This window comes from Catharus ustulatus, chromosome 1 (assembly GCF_009819885.2).
Source record: "Catharus ustulatus isolate bCatUst1 chromosome 1, bCatUst1.pri.v2, whole genome shotgun sequence".
In the NCBI taxonomy this organism is placed as follows: domain Eukaryota; kingdom Metazoa; phylum Chordata; class Aves; order Passeriformes; family Turdidae; genus Catharus; species Catharus ustulatus.
This window is the reverse complement of record NC_046221.1, coordinates 10,249,218-10,272,655: the sequence shown is the minus strand read 5'-3', so window position 1 is coordinate 10,272,655 and position 23,438 is coordinate 10,249,218. Positions and strand designations below refer to the sequence as shown.

At 38.0% G+C, this 23,438-nt stretch overlaps 1 protein-coding gene across 2 annotated transcripts in view; it reads left to right on the top strand.

The window, feature by feature from the left end:
* Positions 1–23,438, top strand: part of LARP4B (La ribonucleoprotein 4B) — a 55,536-nt gene that overhangs the window by 18,515 nt on the left and 13,583 nt on the right. Inside the window, exons 3-12 of one of the 2 annotated variants that reach the window (XM_033067013.1) lie at positions 11,716–11,860; positions 12,077–12,238; positions 14,269–14,350; positions 14,772–14,908; positions 16,254–16,357; positions 18,129–18,239; positions 18,716–18,769; positions 19,117–19,326; positions 22,268–22,374; positions 22,975–23,112. In XM_033067013.1, coding sequence (XP_032922904.1) covers positions 11,716–11,860; positions 12,077–12,238; positions 14,269–14,350; positions 14,772–14,908; positions 16,254–16,357; positions 18,129–18,239; positions 18,716–18,769; positions 19,117–19,326; positions 22,268–22,374; positions 22,975–23,112 — 1,250 coding nt within the window. Of the gene's footprint in view, positions 1–11,715; positions 11,861–12,076; positions 12,239–14,268; positions 14,351–14,771; positions 14,909–16,253; positions 16,358–18,128; positions 18,240–18,715; positions 18,770–19,116; positions 19,327–22,267; positions 22,375–22,857; positions 23,113–23,438 lie in introns of both variants that reach the window. The other variant, XM_033067006.1, reaches the window with a different exon arrangement.

The window sequence follows — 23,438 nt, the reverse complement described above, 5'->3', positions numbered from 1 at the left end:
TTGCTCAGTCAGTTCTGCCAAGTGGCACGTGCTGCTGTTGCTGTGCTGCTGTGCAGGATCCAGCAAGTGGCTGGATGGGAGGCTTTTGGCAGATCATACATGGACCGTGCTATGTGGATATATGTTATGTATGTCTTCAAGAAGATGAAAGACTTGATTTTTATTCAAATATATTCAAATTTTTGTCTGTGTTAACTGTATATTGGGAGGAATGTTTCCTCTTGGGACATCTTGGAGGGTTTGGTTTCTGTGTATGTTCTGCCAGGAACTTTGCTTGTGTATGCTAAGCAGCAAATATTTCCTGCTTCCAGCTTAGCTTGGAGCAAGCACTAAGGAGCATTCTGAAAAACTCGTGCTTTTCTTTTCTAAGCAGGCAGGTGCACTTTTTGTTTGTTCCTCTCCCCCTACCCTTTTTTTTTATTCTGAATTCTCTTCTCTGTTTTATGTCTCACATATGAATTTTTACTTGTTTGACAGTAGAGGAAAAAAAATCAACCTGGTTTTCTTTCATACTTCTGAAGGTTGAACTTTTGAGATTTGCTGGTTTGTTGTTTTTTTTTTTCCCCTTGTACTAAGGGCACTAGTACAATAAACCAGTGTGTAAACTTGAGTAAGAGCAGCTTGAAGATTTTCTTTAAGAGCTTGGAGCTGTCTGTGCATTTCAACAGGTGCATTAACATTAAAGGCAATTAGTGTTCATATGGATGCCAGTTCTTTTGATTTGACATACTAGAATTTTTATTTAAAAAATAATTGTATTTAAATCTTAATTCCTGTTCTTCCCTACTTATTTGGGGGAATAGAACATAACCATTTCTTTATATTTCAGGAGACCTTACGGTTCTTTTCATGGGAAGAGAAGGCTGATGTCAATTTAGGTATCTTGGAATGTATCCATAGTGCTATAATGGTAGATTTCAAATAACGTATTCTATCGCGATTAAAGATTTTCTTCGGCTGAATATTTTATCTGAAAAAGATGAGACCTGTAGCTGATTAGGCTTTAAGTTATACCAGTATGATGCTCTTATATGCACAGCATCAGAAGGTCATTCTGTTGTATGAGCATAATTACCAATATATTCTGTTAACAATGGTGTCTTCAAAATGGTCCCTTCTGTAATGGCATGCATACATGAGTTGATTTTTACCAATGCTTCAGGACTTCACTTGCAAGTTCTGGATACAAGGTTATGGTTGGAGAAAAACTTCATGGAGTGAAGGAAAGAGTTAGCAAACTAAAATCATTAAGACACTTCCATCTTTCCATAAATGTGATAGGAAGGAGAAAAACTTCTGGAATCCTGACTCTGTTGCCTTTAGCAAATACATACTTCAGGTGAAGTGAAAATCATCTGCTTTTTTTTGTGTCTTAAGTATTTTGAGATCAGAGGGCTAGACTGCAAAAAGACATAGGTGCATGTTTATGCTAATCATTACTTCAGTGTGCACATGATATGGGGCCATGCTGCCATGGCACCTAGTGAGGGCTCTAGGAGTCTGTTTTTAATAGATTTATAAGTAAAGTGCTGAATTGCATTCCCAATTGTTTTGGCTGTGCTGTTCCACTGGGATCTCTTAATATACCAAATGCTTTCGTTCAGGAAGAAAGTCATAGAATTTCTGTGGGGAATCTTGATGCACTTCTGCATGTCCTGTAAAAATAGGTATTGTGCTACTTCTTAATCGGAAGTGGTTATATAAAGTATTTTTGTTTTCTTTTTGAACAATAACTAAATTTTTCTAATTATCAACTTAGTCATTCTGTTATTTGGCAAGAACAAGCTGAAGCCATTCTACTGTGAGTAATGTTGAATAGGTAATCAGTAGTGACTAAATTAAAATGAAGGTTTTGATGTTGTGATGGAACCCTTCAGAAATCACTTTCAGGGTTGCTGCTTAAAGATACACAGTTCACTAACATTTTTCAGAGTGAGGGAGACAGACTTTTCTTCTACATTGAAGTAGCTATGAAACTATGCTATTTAAAGCATAATGTAGATCATGCACAAATCTAGTATGGTTCATTTCCAAGCAGTTTGGCTGATTTTAGTGGTATTTAACAGCAGAATTTTTCACACAAGTCATTTGAAGGAAATTGGCATCTTGACGATCTTCATGGATTTCTTGTCAGTAGTAGCTTATATGTTGCAGGTACATAGCTTAGAGGATACCAGCAGATTCTGAACTTCAATGGTTTTCTTAGCTTTAGGAGTTAAATGTGCTCTTTTTTCAACTTCTTTAACCTAGAAGTGGGCAGATGTCACTTCAGGTGACATCTGCCAATAGACTGTATCCTTATTGACAATTACTCTTTCTGAGAATGCTCTTGTTAGGCTGGACCCAGGAAAGTCAGCATTTAAGAAGTGGCTCACTTCATTTTAACTCACTTCTGTGTTTCCTTTTCAATAGTAACTCTTTGCAGCTAGAGGAAATTAGGTTACTCTGAGGGAAGAGGCTGAGGTGCACATCCCATGGTGGAGGTAGTTTGTATGTCCTGTCGCTGCCAGACAGGATTTAGCTGATCTTTAGTGCTAAAGGTATGAACAGTCTTTTTCCTTGCTTGTTGAGCCTAAACTCTTCCTCTGCCATGCTCACATTTGAATGTGTGGCCTCTCAGAGCACTTTCCAAGGACAAAAGAATTTTCTTTCCTTGGTCAGTCAAATTGAAGACCTGATCTGGAAATTTGAAAGTTTCTTTAGATGGGATTCTTGTCATCAAGCAACAGCAAGTTCTGCAAATGTGTGTTCCAGTGCAGGATATTGCAGTGAAGCCATTTAAACTTGCTGTCTGATTGCAATATTAGCATCACCCATTCTTTCCCTAGCTGAATAATTACCAGGTGCTGCCATGGGAATGGGAATTCAAATCTGTGTGCTGCACTGATTTTTGTCAATCCTTACAGGTACTGTAAATGCAAATTCAATCATACTGTTGTTCTAAACAGGGGAAAAATAATTAGAAATTCATGAAAGATAGCACTTAATTGTAATTCCCAAAATTTTTTCTTAGGAAGCTCTATAAAAGGATGTCTCAGACTTATTGCTGCTGGATTATGTTGTTCAAAAATCCTTTTGCAGCCCATTCAAGAATAAGCCTCAGAATAAAAAGGAACTGAGAAAATCAGGTTTACTAGTTTAATACAGGACCATGTGCTCAGGGAAATTCAGTACCATATAATCCTCAGATCATTTGACAATACACAGCATTACATGCAGTATGTGCCAGTTTAATGTTGAGCAGCAGTTTGTATAATGAATAGGTGGTATTTAATAATTCAAGGGATCACAACTAGCTTTAAACAAGAAATGGGAGAATTAGACTTTAAACTGGACATATACAGTATTAGCATCATGAAGGATCAATGCTGGTTGGTGTTTGCTCTTTCTGTCATGGTATTCTAGATTTAAGCCGTAAGAAAAGTGAGTAGGCCATAAGAATAGTTCTATACATGTAGATGCTCATGTTTAATTATTTCAATGTGTAGAATGTGTACTTAAAGTCTTAGCAGTCCATTAACCATGAAGTGTTGGGGGGAAAGTTAGGCAATTTGACCAACTGTTTCCTGCAGAAATCTGCTGTAGTGTCACTGCAATGTCTGTTGTGATGCTGCTCTTGTCTATTCCCTTAACTGGTGATAGGCATGGCATCAGGTGTGGCCTGGGAGTGCAACATAATCACTGTTTCTTCAGGACTTGTTACAATTGCATGACTTCATTATAGAAAAAGAAAAAAGGAAGTTGGATTTCAATAGGTTGTAAGGACTGTTTTGACCTGTGTTATTGTAACTTTAAATCTAGATTATGTTTTTAAACTTAGGCCTGTAAGGTTGTATCTGGGATAAACCCTTACTCCTTGGCAAAGAATAGGTATGTGGAGAAATGAAAGATGGGTAAGTATACTCCAGTTAATAAGCATGTTGACTTCTTGCCGTCTGTGTAGGTGTGTGCAGAGCATAGGACTAAATACCTATTAAAATAAAGTAATTGTTCAGGTTATGAAAGTGCTGCTTCAGAGCATTTTTGTTTCATGCAGATGGAAAACCAGTTTAGGCTTTGAGTAGATGAGGAATATACCAGAGCTAAAATATGCATGAATAAAGGGAAAAAAAAAAAGAAAAAAAACCCCAAAATAACAAAATTTACTCCCCAGTTGAGCTGGGCTCTGAAGTAGCAGAGCATGAACTCTGTTAAGTGCTTTTCAATTCAGTGGCAGTGTTAAGCTTAGCCAGAATGTGCCTCGGGTAATGTAGTGTAACAGGAGTGGCATTTTCTGCTTAAATTCATGTTGTCTTTTTTAAAAATTATTTTTAAAGTTGTTATTCCACAATAAATAGTATTGAGAAATTTGACTTAATGAATGTGCACTGTAGCTGCTTTAAAATAGAAATTATCCCTGGAACCCTAAGATAAAAACAAAGGAACAAGTACAAAATGTGCCTTTTTTACATGAGAAGGGTATGGGAAAACTGGAATAAGTTTCTGCTTGCCTGAACTGCTTCACCCCTTTTCTTTCCATTAGTTGATAGGAGAAGTGGTTGTTAAGGCACTGGAAAAGTGGACTTTGCCCTGGTCTGTCTCTTAAAGACACTTAGCTCCTCTCTAGAAAGCACGAGTTAGTAATGGTTAAATCACAAAGGGGGGAAAAAAAATCTTGCTATTTGTTTACCTGATAAGGAAGTTTTCTGAATAGTTGTGAAGTTTTTAAGTAATTACTGTGACTTTAAGCTGATATTAAAAACAGTTAAATTGTTTGCTCATGGCATTTCTTCAAAAAAACTATTATAAGTAACTCCCTCCCCCTTTCCCTGTTCTCAGTTCCAGGGAATGCTAAAGAGAGGAGTGACTTGGCATAGTTTTCAGTCTGGATCCAAGCATGTTGAATAACTTTGTCCCAGGGGAGAATTAAAAAAAATGCAGCAGATGGCAGCAATGATGCATCAGACTTCCTATCCTTAGGAACAGTGTAGCTGAAGGCACTTGGAATCTTCCTGGGTTGGATAAGGGGCGGAGGGAGGATAATTTTCCTCTGATCTTACTTTACAATTTCAAAGCAGACTTGCTGAAGAGGGGATGTACTTTTTAGCCAATTCAGCAATCTTTTATGGTCAGACTTAGTGGGGTATTAGTTGCCATAAGGTGCACAACCAATGGAAAAATAGCACCGAGTTCAATGTTTGTCCGAAAGAACATTTGAAATAGGGTTTAAGGGTCTGTCTTGTCTTACACTTACATAATTTCAGTATTTTTTAAATAAGAGTAGAGTGATGCTGTAGTTGTGCACTCTGTATACTCTGAAGTATGGGGTCCAAATCTGAAATAATAGCATTGAATTTGGGAGAAGGTCTGAGTGATCTGAGGTAATGGAAGGGCAAAGAAGAACAACACTGTTTTGAGCAGTAAAAGATTGCTGGGTATTTTCAGCTTTTTTAATTGGACTTTTATATTTGAAGAAACAGAGCCAATTTTATTAGCAACTACAAGAACTTGCAGTAATAGAAAGATTTCAATATATAAATACATGTGTATAAAAATAGTTTAGTTGTTACAAGGTCAGAAGGAGTCTGTATATGTACAACAATGAAAACTATACTGAGGACAGACTTCAGGAAGGAATAGCATTCTGTCAAAGTACTTTTTAAATATTTGAGTTTTTAGTAAAAGGATACAGTTTTTTTACTGAGGTTAAGTATAATTAATCCTGTCACAGTACCATGAGGTGGATAGATGATCTTGAGGCCCCCTTCAGTGCTGTAAGTCACTGAGGAATTATGTATTTTTTTTTTCATGCAGATAACAAATATAAAAAAAAAAGGCATGGAACAGAATTAGTTTCTGATAACGTACAATGGCTGCTCAATGGAATACATGAGGTCTTATCTATCTTTAGCCTGTTTTTCCTCAAGAAGTAATTCTGGTGTAGGTTCGGCTCTGGGGGAAGGGAGGAGAAGGAGAAAATGGTCCAAAATGTGTTTGATCTACACATCAGATTTAAACATGTAAAGCCAGAATGCATTTATCCTTGTACAGAAGGTGGGTGTTGTATTAAATATGAAAACAAGTAGCTTCTGACACACATGGGCGTTGCAAAAGATGTCACTTAAATATTTTAACGATTTGGATGAACAAAACTTTTTAGGAAATTAAACAATAGGAGTTTATAAGACTCAGTAGAAGGAGTATTTGGCCTGAATATTACAGTGTATATGATGAAATACTGAAACATTGCTCAGCAACTGGGATTTGGACTTTGAGTGGCAATGACATATGAACCTCTGCATGGTTTTAAAGTGTGCTATTTTTGGCAGTTGGGTGCTGGCTTGTCTCCTCAGTAGCCATAGAAAGTTAGTGTAAAGAGGAAGGTGATTTGCAATGAGAAGACCCTCTGACACTACTTATTAAACATGGGCTGCTGCTTCAGTAAAGAACTGAGTAACAGCACGAGTGAGGAGAAAACCAGCTTGTTACAAAAATCGGTGGAAGAGGAAGCACCAAAGTCAAGGATAAGTAAAACTTTATCTTCAATTTTTGGAACTGTGGAAAGCCAGGACCTGCATACAGTGGGAAGGACAGTTAACGGGGCAGCCGGGACAGTCGGCAATGAGCGTGTTTGTAGTGATGATTGCGCAGCATCAGATTCTAAATCTGGCTTTTGGGGTAGAAAAGCAAAATATTCATCATATAACAGCATGGGAAGTACTCCCCATGTGAGCCCTAGGAGGACCTATGGCAGACCTTTTAACTTCTTTAATTCCTTTAGTCACCTCTTGAAAGTCTCTGGTACATACAGAAATCTGCAGAGAAGTGAAGAAAAGAAGGATAAGATTATTAAAAAAAGAGCATCTAAAAAACTTAATGGTCAGCATGGGAACAATATAGAAAATAATAATGGCAATTTTAATAATGAAAATGTAGCTGTACAAGAGCATTGCTTGTTTGATCATATTTCTAATTCACGTGTACCAGATATTGTAGACAAAGGCTTAGAGAGTGAAATTGCCTTAAATAGAAATTCTCTGGAGGATTATGCAGTTACATGTGACCATTCAAGGCAAAATGGAACAACAGTAAATGTTGAAGACAGCAGGAGTGACAGCTTACAGAAAGTTTCGAATTCATATAGAGAGATGTCTCCAACATTTTCCTGTCTTGATGTAGACAACAGTCAAAATGTGAAAGACAAGGAGTTTTACAGCATTTGTGTTGTAGATGCCGAAGATCTGAAAGGGGATGAAGAGGTGCCAGCTACTGTGCATAAAGAGACTGCAGCAGACATAGATAACTCAGCTGTTACTGATGAAGGAATGTGTGCCATGGCACGACCTCTAGACAGAGGGAAGGAATTTCCAGTGCAGCAATTGGCACAAGTGGAAGCTAAGTTTAATTCACAGAAAGAACTGTTTGAGTGTAGAAAAGAGGCTAGATCAAACATGGAGAAAAATGATATAAAGGAATATTGTAGCCTAGACATCCAGTGTTCTTTTGATAACTTAGTGACTGACAGATGTCAGGTGCATAGGTTAAATACTGACAGTACAGTAACAGATGTCTTAAGAGCAAAAGCCCCTGATGAAATCATCCCCGAGAATCAGCAAGAGGAGGTATATACCATGGGTAGTGCTGCCAGTTGGAGTGAATCACTGCATACAGCTTGTGATTCCATAAAGCCTGTGGATGCTGCTGGAGAGGACCAATATAGCCCTAACTCAGAGAAGGTGAAAAACAGTGTATTGTTAGACACTGGAGTATCTAATTCAGGAAAAACTGGGGAAAGTAATCATTCTGATGTTGTACCACTTGTGCCACTAACTAGGCATCCCTCAAGTGTTGTAGAGCAAATAAATACTAAACAGGTGGTAGAGAACATGGGGGGTAACTTTGAATTATCATTAGAGTTACATGAAATGGACAATGTAGAAAAACTTGATGAAGAAATCTGCTTTCTAGAGCCAGAAAGTGAAATAAACTCAAATGTGGAAAAGAAAACACTTGAAAGAACATACTGTGATAACCAAACATTTTCACCAGACTCTAGTGAACATCACAGCAATTTTGAAGAACCCTTGAAAGAGGGGGAGAAATGCACAAGTACAGTTTTGCACAGCTGTGAAACCTTGAACATGCCTGAAATGCAGCTAAACCTGGTGGAAGGTTCTGATTTTCAAACTCACATTAAGGACTGCACTGAAATCAAGGCATCATCTGAAGCTGCAATCCACAGTGGCATGGAGGAAGATGCCTGTGTAAGTGCCACTGAGCTAAAAGGTGACTTGATTGAGGAAGCTGCTAACTTGAGCAGAACTAGATCAGGAGTAAGTGATGTCACTGTGACATCTCATGCATATAATCCAAGCACAGATGAAATGTTCCTAAAGGAAAACAGCCTAGAGTGTCAGGTTTCACAAGAGTCACTAGAGAATAAAGGTGAAGTATGCAAATATTCAGATTCAGATGATAAAACCAGTGTCTCTTCTGTGTCTGTGGAATGTGAGCATATGAATAACATAGACATGAACAGCAGACAAGATGAACAACAGGAGGTATGTTCCTTCCACACTGTGGAAAATAAATGCAGTGCAGAGACTGAGTCAGCCAAAATAGCTGGGCATGTAGTAGAATCTGTAGAACAGACAAAATTTGAAGGTCAACTAAATGAGTCCATTGATAACAAGGCAGAAAATGTAAAACAGAATCTGGATGCTAACATTGCTGATTGTGATAAAGGCATCTTCAATTCCAATAAAGGCTTGGCTGAGAGTCAGAATGCTCCCTCTGACTCCACAACAGACAGTTGTATGTACGGGAGTGTAAAATTGGAAGATGCCACTAAAAATCTGGAAGATACCAGTAAATTCTTAAATAAAGACCATAATTTTTTGCCTTCATTGTGTCAAAATGCATGTTCTCATGGGCATCACAAACCAGCAGAAGAGCCTGAGTTGTGTCACTGTGCCAGTCCAGAGTCAGAAGCTGGGAACACTCCAGTTTCTGTTGGGCCTTTTACTGAAGAAAGATCAGAAACTCGTGAAAGAAGTATGTGTGATGTAAATGAATGTAATCTTCAGGATAGTGAAGTACACCAGTGTGTCAGTATCCATGCAAAGGAGAACCTCACTGGTTTTGGTTTATCAGCTGAGAACCTAGAACCTTTTACCAGGGGGAATTTGAAGCAACTGCAAGCCAAGACTACTGAACTGAAAAACACCAGTTACATATTAAATACTCAGATGAATGACTTGACCACAAGCTGGGAACAAATGCAGCCAGATCACAAGATTTTCTCAAACAAAGAGCTTGGAGTTTGTGTTGACCCAAAGCAGGTAGACAAATATGCTGCTACTCCTTCCTATGAAATACCCAGTGCCTCTCCTGGTGCAACAGGATTTCAGCAAGGCACAGAGCAGTGCGTGTTAGGGCTGATGGAAGATGGATCTAGTGACCACAAGCAGTCCTATGACCTGGACAGACAAAATCCCCATGTTGAAATGTGGTCACATTTCATGAATCTTCAGACTGGCAATGCTGATTGGACAAATCAACTGCTTTCTGACACGGTTCCTTCTGGTAATGGTGAATATCTAGTGGGCTTTTTATGGAATAATGCAGCTTCTAATGCTACCAGGAAGAATGACAGACTGTGTATAGTTAATGAAAACTTCCAGAATGAACCTGAAAGTTTAACAAGTGCTTCATATGCAGTGGAAACATACCCATATCAGCTGCTAGCACCAGAATATGCTGGTACGTGGGGATGGCACAATAAAGATGAAATTGTAAGTATTCTGCAGAAGTAATTTACTCTTAAAGCTTAGAACTGAAGCTAGAAGTTTGACCAAGCCAAGTCAAACTGGTTTTATTAGTTAAATAAGTGTTATTTTGCCCTGAACCTGATGACTCCCTTTCCTTTGGAAACCAAATACAGTACAGAATGCAGAAGTCAAAATTATTGCTGAATATTGATTTTTTTTTTTTTTGTTCTGTTTACTTTGTGTGAAAGTTCAATCATTGGCAAAGTAACTTGATTGCAGATTCTCAGTTCCAGCTGAACTTAAGGTAAACAGTTCTGAAAGGAAGCTTGCTACAAACTGTTCTTACTGCTCTAACTTTGTATGTGAAGAAATGTTTGTGGATTTCCTGAAGTTCTTGTTTGGTAGCAATTAGGAAGTCTTTTGCTCACTTCTGGAGGTGAGTAGTGCTGTAGAGAGGAGTGGCTGCAGAGGAAAGAGCTAGGCTGGGTCTTGGCTAGCTGGGCTAAGACAAACGAAGCCATCCGGACACAGTCCTGAGGTACTCTGTGCACCCTGCTCAGGGAGGTTGGACTGGATCACCTCCAGTGGTCCCTCCAGCCTTACCCACTCTGCAGAAATCAACCTGTAGCAGCTGCTGCTCCTTTTCCTTCCCTGCTGAGCTTCCCTGAAATTGTTCCCCTCACTGGCTGTGTTGGAACAGCTGCTCTGACCTTGCCCAGCACTTGCAGTGTGGGCAGTGGATTGTACTCGAGGCTGTTTGCTGTCTTCTGGGGGAACTTCCTATATTAAAAATTGGAAACTGATGGATCTTGCTGTCATCTTTGAATCCTTACTGTGCAAGTACTTATTTCAAACACTTCTACTTTTTGTACTTTTTTCTATTGTTCTGTTATTCAAGAGTTGTGTTTAAGTGAAATTTTTAAAGTTTTTTTTATTATTTTCTGGATGTATTTTCTCTAGACTCTGATAATAAGTATTTGAATGCATGTGTTTAAGAAGATTTAAAACTTTGTGGGGTTTTGGAGTGCCTTTAAACACTGTAATGTTCCTAACATCTGTAAATTTAGAAAGCAAATTTTTAATAAGCTTTTTTTAGTGTATCTCATCATTGAGCAATGTTCTTTCCCAGTGTAATTACATTGAAACACTTGACATATATTCTTGGTATGGAATAATTCAATGCATTTTGCTCAAACATTAGCAAAACAAGTGCCATGTTACTCTGAAAAAGTATTGTAGTAGATGTTTGTGCTGTGGAGAGCAACCTCTCTGAAACACAGATGTAACCATTTATGTGATGGTTGTATATAACCATATATAATCATTAAATGTGTCCATTTCCAATCCAGTTTAAATGAGATTATTTTGAGATGATTTAACTGGATCTGATTATTCATCCTTTCTGTCCTAATGCTCTATTCCTTCTCTAGAAGTAATTACTGAAGTTGTCATGCATGTCTAACTGCTTTCAATTTTCCATAATGTTTCATTAAAACTTACATGTTTATATAATTTCAGAAAAATCCCTGTACTTTGTATTTTCTTGATTTTTTGGGCGTTTTTTTGCAGGAACAGATACAATAGCAATATAATCAACATCAGGTAGACATGTACATTAAAGAACTGCCTGAAGTCTAGACCAAGAACAGGCTAAGTTAGTCTGTCAAAGCCAAAGAATGAAATGTTTGTTGTCATTTGCTCTGCTTGGATAACCTTTTCTTTCTGGTGGTTCTTAATCAAGGAAATGAATACTGTCCTCCACAATTCAGTTGTGTTTGTACCTGAAATTATTATGGAAAGTCAGTTAATATATTCAGGTGTGAAAAAACATGTCAGTAAAATCTTATGACAGTAAAATCTGCACAACAGTAAGAGCAGTCTGATACTGTTATTTGAAACTGAATGTATCTGTACACCAGATGCCTACTGTGCATCCCCAAAATGCATACTCAATTTATTTTTGCAGGAGTCAACCAAGGTTTCCGAGTTAAACCCCAATGCAAAGGTGTGGGGAAATCATATGTTACACTTGGAAGCAAGTGGTGCCACTGATGGTAGCGTGAGCAAAACGTGGGAAGAAATACCTGACCAGCCTCCAGATTCTTGTAAAGGTATGAATGAGAGTTTCTGGCTGTTACTCAAGCAGAAGGTAAAATTTGGTGCAGCACTGTTTTAAATTTTAATTTTTTTTAATCTAAAATTTTAATTTTCTGTTAAAAAAGTTTAAAGCAAGTATGTAAGCACCTTTATTTCAGATGTAGTTTCAACTATGGTGTTACTGTGATTAGAAGAACACTTCTGGAGCGTGTTTGTGGTGTGTGCTGCAGGACTGGATGCCAATGGCGATGGCGACAAGAAGCATCAGAATGCGGTGCTGACAGAGCTGCCGGAGCCATCCCCAGCTGTTCCGGGCTCAGAGCACACGGATATGAACCCTTTGGCTCTCGATCATTCCGAGTATGAGTCTATGCATGAAACCACCCAGACAGGTAAGAGACAACCGAGATGTGCTTGGACTTAGTTTAAAAACACGCTAGACGCGTATTTTGAGTTGAGCGGTGAGCATCTGATAAATAAAGCCCCCTTGAACTATCCCTGTTTTCTCATTCAATAGATCCGTTCTTTAAACAGACTCTAGGAATTCCTGTATCTTTTGCAGTCAAATTTAGACATGTTTCGAGACCAGTCCCCTCCTGGTTTAAATCTTACCAGGTGCTGCACAGAATCAAACAAATGTGTGTTTCTAGTCAGGTCAGGTATTGAGGTGGGGTGCACATACAATTTCTGTCTCAAGTACTAATGTTGATGTGGGGAAAGACCCATTTTGTACTCGAAATGCTGAAATAAGCAACATTTTAGTCTCATCTTCTTCACATTCTTATTTAATCAACTTCCAGGATTTCTCTTCAGTGCAAGTGTTAGTAGCTGTAGTCTATACCAGATGGTATGTTTTAAGAAGCTTCTGTAAACTAGCATAGAGGTTCACCATGCTTATATTTCATTAAATGGGACAGAAGGTCTGCAAGATGCATGTAGGATTACTACTTGAACTGAGATGAGGGATGGGAAGGAGAGGAAAATGTGATGGGTTTTTTTTGAGATTCACAACAGGTCTGTTCATTGTGCTTAGCTGATTTTGTATTTAAAATTACCAGTGTAGTATCCATAATAGCTCAAGGCAACTGAAATCAGACGTTGTAGCATCATCTTTGCTTATATTTAAAAACTGAAAGTTCTCACTGACCCTTCTACTTAAGGGTACTGTTGGAGAATATTAAATAATGACTAGCTAGTGAACAGAAAATTGTATTAATGGTGCCTCACACTCTAGAAAGGAGCAATATTCTTCAGATTAATGCTGGAACTTATCAGTGTGTCCTTTATGTGTCCAAAATAGTTAACTTTTAACAGAGTCTGATAGTGTTGGCAAGAGCTGAACAGCAGGTCGGGTCTGTACCACTTGATGAATAGTGACACATGGTCTCAAGTCTGAAATCTGATTTTTCATTTTAAAAAATGCATTTAATTTTGGTCCATGCCAAGTTTTGGACAAGAAAGAGGAGGCGGGGAAAGGAAATAGTGGTTCAAATGTGATACATGCATTTCTCAGGTGTTGGCGTTCTCTTCATCAGAGCAGAACACGTGAAGGACAGCATGATGGGAGAAAACTAGAAGTCTAGGAAGAAGAAAGGCTAAGGAGAGCTGAATAAAAGGAAAGTTAGTGAAGGGAAGGATAGTTGGTGTGAAATACTTCTACAAAGCTAATTTGCATTTATATTCTTACATATTTACATGAGCAATGTGCTACTAAATGTTTTACAAATCTTTAAGGCCACACAGTTCTTATAATCTTTAAACACTTCTCCCACTGACGCAATGAGTTTACCCTCCACTGACACTGGTATATTATGTCTAAACTAAAAGGAACATGAAATTCATGTTTTCCATGTGATAATTTTGAAACTTCCACTTATAAAAAAGAAATTAATTTTGCCTTCTTAACCAAAAGATTGCAAATTGATTACATATCTGTTGTTAGTAGATTGGATATCTGCTGATATTCCGTAACTATATTTTTGAAAACTTTCTCTGAATTAATGTGTTGGTAATTTAGAGTGAGTCTAGAAGTATGCAGTGCATCCATTGCATTGTTCCCATGAGTCAAGGTTTTGTCAGCTAGAAATTGGTTACTTTCCTGAGAATAGAGCGCAGATCTACGAGCCAAATCACTTCAGCATTTTAGATGTGCTTGCAGCTATTCTTTTAAAAGGGCTTGAAATTTTTATGTATTTGGAGAACAGAGGTTAACAAGTAAAGTCAGACATGGTTTCTCTTTTCTGTCTTAAATAGTGTTGCCATGCAATTTCATTGGTTGGTAACCAATATATAATGAGCATCTACTGAATTTGAAAATTCATTACTAGTTATGTAGTCAGTAGTAGACGTGATGGCTTATTTAAAATACATATTGTGCAATATAGCAGAGCTGCTTTTTAATCTGAAGTATTTTAATTATTAGGTGGAAACGAACAGTTGCAGCCAGAAGGTCAGGAAGATTTACGAGAATTACTGAAAAAGACACTGGAATTCTGTTTATCTAGGTATGTATTTACCTAAATGTACCAAACTGGAGGATGACTCACAGATTAGGATGTATGTTTATACATTTCTGAGTGGAAAGGATGAGGATTTGGAAAAAGTAACACTAATTTTAGAGTGTTGTGTTGATGTACCTCTTAAAGCTTACCTGAAACCTCTGTGCCTAATGCATAAACTAGCAAATATGTGGGTTAAAATGAGAGTAGTTACAAACAGTTACAGATCAGGTGATTTTTTGTGATCTTTACTGGTCATAATTAAAACTGAATAATTTAAGTCATTTAGCAAGCTTTGTTTAAGCCAGTGATTTTCATTAATTAGGAAAAGTACTGAAGGAATCTGCTTTTTACTATGTGATGAATTTTTGTCTCAAGTTTATTGGGCAAAGTTAATTTCCCTATTTTTATTTTTTTCTCCCAACAGAGAAAATCTTGCCAGTGACATGTACCTTATATCACAGATGGACAGTGATCAGTATGTGCCAATAATGACAGTAGCAAACCTTGATCATGTCAAGAAACTCAGTACTGATATGGATTTGATTGTTGAAGTGCTGAGATGTAAGTAAAAGTTCCTCAGTGCTAGAAAGCATTTTGGTTATTGGTGTAGAACTATTAATTTGATTTTTTCATCTCTTCTTTCTTATTGTATTGCAGTAAAACGCCGTTATTTTTCTGTATGACATTAAGTAGCCCAAGCACCTTAGACCATCCCTGTTACAGGGCTGTAGTTTTGTCACAGCTACTCTGTGTTCCTGCTATTGAATAATGATCTGTGCAAATAAGAGCTTTAAATTGTGGAATGTAGTGGGACAACTCAGATGACTGGAGGATCATGTTGGATATCTCTAGACTGTTCTGTAGAGACAGGTGGGGAAAAAATGTCGAAAAGTCTCACTCTGCTAAGGAGAGCCTTGAGTATATAGAAATCAACTGCATCAGTCATGGAAGCTCATTGGGGTACCTGTGGGCCTAGACCCTGGGAGTTGTTTCCAAGGGGGATTTTACAGTTAGCATCTGCTTCTGACCTAAACCAAGACAATAAGACCAACAGAGCAATATTTGTGTCACTCAAGCAAGCTTTGGGTCAGCCAAACCTAGTTCTTACAGTCTATTTCAATGACTTAGATATTTGTTGGTAGAACAATACAACAGCTTATGTCATTCATCAAGTTTCTGGAATGTGCAGAGGACTGTTTCCCCATACAAGTGTTAGATGTGCCGACCAGGAATGAGGCACTGCTGGACTCACTACTCAGAAACTAAGAAAACCTGCTTTGTAATGTCTCAGTCAGTGCAAGCCTTGGCTGCAGCAATCACAGAACTGTGGTATTTGGGGTCATGCTGAGCACACTGAGCGTTTCTGAGGTTTTAGATTTTGAAAGAGCAAACTTCATCTTGCTCAGAGCACAGTTGGGAGGGATTCTGTGGGAAGTTTCCATGGATGATAGAGGCACTAACTATACTAGTGCTGGGAGTTCTCTCCTGGAGGCACAAAAACATTTAATCCCCTATAAATGTAAGGGAAGTAGATGGATCAAGAGACCCCCTTGGCTTAACTCTGTGCTTCAGAGTCTGCTCAAAACAAGAGAGGCATACTAGAGTTGGAAAAGTGGATGAATACCTGGTGAGAGCTACAAGGGCATTGCCAGGGTGTGCAGAGATGCAGTTACAAATGGAAAAACTCAGCTCAAATTGAATTTGACCAGAGCTACAAGTTTTGTAAAAAACTAGAAAGGGTTCTTCAGGTATGTAAATGATGAACAGAAATATTGTCTGCTTGTTTCTTAATGCTTAAAAAATATTTGAGGCTCTGCATTGTAAGTCTGTGTTCACAGCATCTTTCTGAGTGCCAAGCTGCTAGGTTTGCTGGCAGTTAAATGCATTCTTGTCTTTTCTCTCTTAGCGTTGCCTTTAGTTCAGGTGGATGAAAAGGGGGAAAAAGTTCGGCCAAATCAGAATCGCTGTATTGTGATTTTACGTGAAGTACCTGAATCTACTCCCATTGAAGTAAGTGTTCCCCTTGTTCAGTAAAGAGCACTTTCCCCTTTGCACTTGGAAGTTAGATTTCTTCTGAACTTCAATAAGCAATTCACATTTTTTACTACACTGTTTGTAACAGCACTTCTTAAACTTAGTTTATTGTGTTTGTTTGTTTGGATAAGAAATATTTTTGGTAGAAGCATGTTGCTCATAGGAAGGCTGGTGGAACCTGTAGTTCTGCAGAGGGCTGAGAAACTGATAGTGCTGTCTTTGTCTTTTGATAAATCATTTTATTGTACTTTGTCGTAGCTATATGCTCTTGGTTCTCAGATCCTTGGATAAATAGACAAAGATGAAAGAAGATAAGTCTTAGACTAGAAAATGCCACTGTTGCACCTTGAAGCTTGTTCAAGTAAAGTAGTTAAAGCTTTGTAAATGTCTCCATAATGCTGAGGTGAGAGGTGTCAATAAGTCACTAAGGATCTCCACTGTAGCATGAGTGCAAGACTGGAGAACTTCATTCTTTGAAAGATACTCAATGCCACTCTGATGAAGCAGGGACTATGACTAATGGAAATATAAGAAAAAATTATGGGATCATAGTTAAACCATCTTGAATTTTCAAAAAGAAGGAGAAGGTGCAGATTGTTGATAATGGGTCTATATTTTAGTTTCTCTTCTATTTAATTTTACAAGGAAGACTAAAGATTCTGAGAGTTGCTCCGCTTAATAACCATCATATGAAAATCAGAAGTACTGCAGTTTAGAAACTGATAACAAAGAAGTAAGTGGCCTTAATAAACAGGAACATGAAACAAAATGCTAAAAGGAATTGGAGGAAAGAAGTTAGATAAATGCTATGCACACAGCTTAAAAATAGTGGCTACTTCTAGCTTTCCAAATGAAATGTAACCTTTAAAAGACTGCCTAACTTTTAGTATTGTGGAATTTTTTTGTATTCGTTTTCTTCCTGTCATCAGTTCGTCAGGTTGGATATATTAGCACTGGATGTTCACTCTTAAATGTTTGACAGTAACAAAGTTCTATCTATTTTTAGAAGAGTTGTTCTCCAGTGAAATGTTTTATACATTGTGTTTAAATTTGTCAGGCTGGAAAAATCTAGACTTAACTAAGCAGATTTAATAGCCTAGGTTTTTTGGCATAGCAGAGTCAGGCTTTATTTAAGCAGCCAAATTCTAACATGCTGTAAGACCTCTCAAGTTTTGTTGCCTTTTGATGCTGCTCACCTCAAATCTGTGACAAAACAAAAAAAATATGTAAATGAATTAAAACAAATAAAAAATCCAGGGTCTGTTTTTTCTGTAGAAAGTAGCCAGTTATGTTTGAGGTAATATAAGCCCTGTTTCAAATACATGAATCTATAGACATTTGAGTTAAAACTTACCTGCAGGTTTCTGCTGAAAAGGCAGTATTTTCCTGTCCCATGCCATATGCACAGGTTTTCATGTGGTTCCATGGGTTTGGGGACAGGGGACAAATAGACATCTTTCTGCACTTGATGCCAGGTTTAAATGTCTTCTGTGGCCTAAATAGCTCCCAGCTAAACCTCTCTTGCAGTATGGCCTTAGACAGTGCTGGTTTAAATTCCTTCTAGTGGGGAGATCAGAGAGAGCTGACATTGCTGCAGGTGTTCTGAACTACTCCATTTTTTGTAGCCCAGCAGTGCTTTCTGTCTTTCTTTCTCAGAGTGTCAGTTTTGCATTTTACATTGATGTTTTCTTCTCTCCATCCTTCTCCCCTCACCTCCCCCACCTCCTTATCAAACCACTTTCCCCAGGAGGTTGAAGCACTTTTCAAAGGAGACAATTTGCCTAAGTTCATCAACTGTGAGTTTGCCTATAATGACAATTGGTTCATCACATTTGAATCGGAAGCTGATGCACAGCAGGTAACACTGTTTTTTGAAGCATATTAGAATGTAGAAGTAAATTAGGATGGTATGAGGGTGAATTGACAGGTTGCAAAGTGTATTGCAAATGTGTAACAACTTAAAAAAATACCCCAAACTGTAAAAACAGTAATGCTTCCCCTTAGGTAGTATCCAGTTTTCAGTAACTATTAAACATAGCACTTAAAAGGTTTTTTTATCTTGTTCACATATCCTGGCTTCCTGGCTAAAGCTATGGGTTTTTTTCTACTGAGTGTTGATATTTTGGGTGACAAATTGAAATGCTTCAATCATAACCATTAGAGTCTTGTTTTAATGTTGCTGAAGCACTTAATGATAAGTTAAATGTTGCTAAATGCAGATGATGTATGAGAGTTTGCTCCAAGTATTATTGTCAGGCTTAACCTGTCAAAACTTCTAAATTTCCTCTATTTAAATTACATTTGACAAATCTAACAATTTTCTTATTTTTTAAGGCTTACAGATACCTTAGAGAGGAAGTGAAGACTTTCCAAGGAAAACCAATTAAGGTAAATAGAGGTTTATGGTATTAGGGATGGGGGAGTGTTTTGGGTTTTGTAGTGCTCACTGTGATTTCTAATATAAATTTAAGTGATCCAATATCAGCAGTCATTTGACCTGGTGGTGGGTTTAGAAATGTAACACATATCACTTCACTTCTCCTTTTTGTCATTTCTGGCAGTAGTATATCCTGCCCAGCATCAGGCAGCAGGGAAACATTCAGCTGTTCCTGCTGTCCTTGAAGGACAAAGCAGTGACTGCTAAGTGTCCAGTAGAAGTTTGAGAGCTGCTGATGTGAACCATTTTGATTTAATTTGAAAGGCTGCTGTAATAAAGAATCTAATCTCCTTTGCAGGCAAGGATAAAAGCAAAGGCAATAGCTATAAACACATTTTTGCCAAAGAATGGATATAGACCTCTGGATATGAACCTCTACACGCAGCAGCGCTACACAACATCCTTTTACATACCTCCAGTCTACAGTCCCCAGCAGCACTTCCCACTGTACAGCTTAATTGGCCCCCAGACCTGGTCAGCCACGCACAGCTACCTTGACCCTTCATTGGTAAGTCTCTTGATTCTGAAACAGTTGCATTCTTTTCAAAGCTGATACTATTTTCTTACTGAGGTGTAGGAAACGTAGGTATCCTGAAGAGGGGAGTTTGACATTCCAGTTCTTCTTGGAAAACAGTTCTTCAAAATCCTTTTCATAGTGTACAAGACAGAGTATTTGAGTCTGATCTCAGACTGGAGTGTGATTCTCCTCTTAAACCTTTTAGGTTTTGAGGCAGTTCTTCAGTAAAGACTTGTCAAGATACCAAGTTGTCTCAGTCTTCTAGCAGGAAGTTAGGTTGTAGGTTAACATGCTGAACTGCCCTGTTTGGCATGTTCTTAAAGCAGAATATTTTCTGTGCAGTAGTAATGTCTCTTGGTGATGAAAAGTAAAATTGCTTGTGCTCATTACATAAATCACTTTTTAAATGCTTTTTAAATTATTTTTGTAAGCTAGGGTGGTAACCATAAATCCTTAAATACTCTGAGACATCTAATGTATCCTGCAATGCTGCTTCCGTCTTTTTCATTGTGACAGTCTCATCAGCATTACCTTGGCCCCTTTTAGTTTGCCTTTGTTACCCTACAAAGGCATGGACAGTTTCCTGTAATGACTGGGAGGCTCAGGTTTCCTACCTGGAGCCTCTTTCTCCCCTCTGGAGATGCTTCTTTACTTGTGGCTCAAAGAAATGAGGGTAGCAATGCTCAAAATTAGAAGTTCTTTAGATGTTTTTTTTTGGCAGAGGATTAAAGTGTCCTTGAACAAACTTGAGCAAACATCCTCTGTACTGTACCACAGCTAATTAAAAAGTTGGTGTGCTAAACACTTCACACACAGGGAAGGGAACCAGAGCCCTTGCAGGGGGAGGCTTTCTGGTGGGGAAGAAGAATGTGGAGGGGACAAGGTAACACAGTAAGCAGTGTTTATTCCAGGAGAAAGCTGTCTTGTTAAGCAGCAATGAATGTGAATCTGCCTGTAGATAAACTGACTGCTGCACAGTCTTGCTCCGGAATGCTGAAGGAGCTGGATGGGAATGGTATAGAAGGCAGATTAATGAGTCACAGGTTCAAGCACAGCATACTGCATATCTCCTTTATGTTATCATGTAACTTTTTGTATCCAAGAAAGCTTACTAGTCCTATCCTTTGGGGAGGACATGATGAGTTTGCCAGCATTAAAGATCTCATATTTTCCGTAGTCAAAACAGGAAATCAACTGTCTGTGCTTTGCTTTTCACTGTTTTGCAGTGTATTGTCATTGGTTAGCTGCATTTTATGTACATGACTGTAACGTGATGTTTCTTGATTCTCTTGTAGGAAGAGCTATATTTGAATAGAAATCACTTGAGGAGAACAGGGACCATGAGGAACCATGACACAGCAATTATTTTCATGAGACAGGGTTGCAGTTTGCCTGTAGAGACTTGTGTGAAAATACAGCAAAGTTTTTCTATTCTGCTTCAACATAAATACTGCTTTCTCTCATCTCTGAGATTGAATATCCCAGTAGTGTGGGCATACCATTTTAGTTCTGAAACTTGAATATGCCAACACATGTCCTCAGAATTCTAAAGCTACCTCGTTCTCCATCATGTACTTAATAGTATTTGAGGAATGATCTAGTTTTTCCTGTTTGGGGAAAAAAAATAAATTGAAAAGAATGTTTGAACCAGTTGGCTTCTGTGGAGATGCTTTTGGTATTATTGGAAAATGGGATAAATTTTTTTTTTCTCCAAAAGGATCACATCACATTATAAAGAAAGAAGAGTTGAATATTGTTAGGGTCTCTAATATGTTCAGTGTCTTCTCATTTTTCAGGTTCAGTGGTTGCTTACCAGCTTTGATGGAATTTTTCAGCATTCATGTCATAACTCTTAAACCAGAAAGCACTTCAAAGCATTGTTTTGATGAAACTGTTCTTTGAGGAACTTTGTCATAGGCCTTTTTTAATGGCCTTTTTGTAAAACCTGATGTAGCATTTACTGTTGTGCATGCTAGGTTAGGCCAGCAGTATGACAGCTTTGGTGTTAAATTTTGTTTTCTATTGATTAGTGATTTAACTTGCATAAGAAACCTTTTTCAAGTTTAAATGTGCCTTTATAGGAAATGGTCGTAATCCCAGGTATTTCTCATTGTTTAATAGAATGTAGAAAGTCTTGTTGTTCTGCATTGTAGTTATTTTCAGGGGGAGAAGACAAGCAAGCATTTGCTGGTGCTAACAGTAACATTTCTTAAATGAAGTTCACATATTAAAATAAAAGGGCAAAAGTGTGCTAGTGAGGTTGGAGAAATTACAACTACTTTGAACATGCTTCAGGTTTTGAGACATCTTGTTACTACAAGGCATTGATGCACCCACCCGAGAAAATGTTTTGCTAATGTTGTTTTTTCAGATAAGAGAGTGTTTCACATTAGAATAAGGTGGTAAGATCTGAAAAGTATCAGAGTTCCACTTAACATCCACTTGCTCTCTAGGCTTTATTTAGATGTCACATGGAAGTAGAATGAGGAACTAAAAATAAGTTGTTGGGGTGTTTTTTAGGGGAGGAATTCACATAGAATTATAAGAGAAACAATTACAGGCCATATAGACTAGAGGTTCTGACAAAGAAATATCTTGGTACTCCAAAGTCATGGGTAGTATGGTATGAAATAGGAGGAGAGCTATTTAACTTGCAGCCAAGAATTTTGGCTTGATGTTTTTCAGTCCTCTTGAACTATCCTAAGTTGAATATGTGTAGTGACTGAAAAACAGAAGCTTGAGGTTTTTTCAGAAATTTTGTAAGTTAGCTACAAGGCACTAGACAGATTCTCTATTGCTGTTTGAGACAATCTTTTGAGTACTGTCCTGCACAGAATGACATAAAATATGGGGTTAATTATAAAAATAATTATAAAAATAAAAATAATTCTCAGTTTGTTTATAATGATGAGCACGCAATACATTTTTTTAGGTAACACCATTTCCAAATACTGGATTTATCAATGGATTCACATCTCCAACCTTCAAGCCTGCTGCTTCTCCACTGACAACACTCAGACAATATCCTCCCAGGAACAGGCAAGTTCATCTATCTTTTAAGAACACTGTTGTATTATCTGGCACATGGGGTTTTCATCTGCTTATTTTAGTAACAGCAGCTAACTTGAGAATACTTGTGAAACTGAACCTGGTGCCAAAGCTGAGGCCAAAGGGCAGATGGTGTTTCTGATGTTAATGGATGTAGTGTTTCTAAAATGTAAATGGACAGTCTGAAAGCTGAGAACTTGTCTGTTCCATGATTTAGGATATTCAGCTGAAGTATTCTGATAGATGACATGTCATCAGCAGGATTATTCATATAGTAAAGGTCTACTTGAAAACAGGGAAAAGGTTAATTTTGATAATTCACATGACCTGGTACAATGAATGTTGATCATTCTTATAAATTAAGTAAGTGGTAAAGGACTGAAGATCTTGCTTCTTCTGAATTCTGTGAATAGGCTTAGGCCTCAGAAGATCTCTGATAGTGCGCGTATGTTGAAATGACTTTTGAATTTATAGGAATCCTAGCAAGTCACATATACGACATACAATACCCAGTGCAGAAAGGGGACCTGGGCTTCTAGACAGTCCTACAATATTCAACTTTTCTGCTGATCGTTTAATCAATGGCGTCAGGAGTCCACAGACGCGGCAGCCGGGCCAAAGCAGGACACGGGTGCAGAGTGCCACCACCAGCTACACCAAGAGGGAAGTGGGCACTGGACGGATGGAACAGAGCAGCGTTGACTCGTCCCCTGGACTAGGGAGAGGAAGGTGCGTGTGCTCCGTGGCTGTCCTCTGAACAGCCAAGTACTGCTGCTTCTAAACCACTCTGCTTAGTAGAGGTGTGGTGTTGTTACTGTTCTCAGTGCTGCCTTAAACTCAGATTCTCTCCTCAAACCTAAAATCTTGGAAAGTACTGCACGGAAAGTGTTAAATACAAACAAGGGCAAAACTGACTTACATGCTTTCCTAGCAGATGAAAATCATTGTTGGCAACTGATGTACAATTTAAATCTATAAGATATAATCCTCTATTATCCTTTCTTCATTTGGTGCAAGAAAGTTTTTGTGTATTATTTGTTTGTCTTAATTGAAGA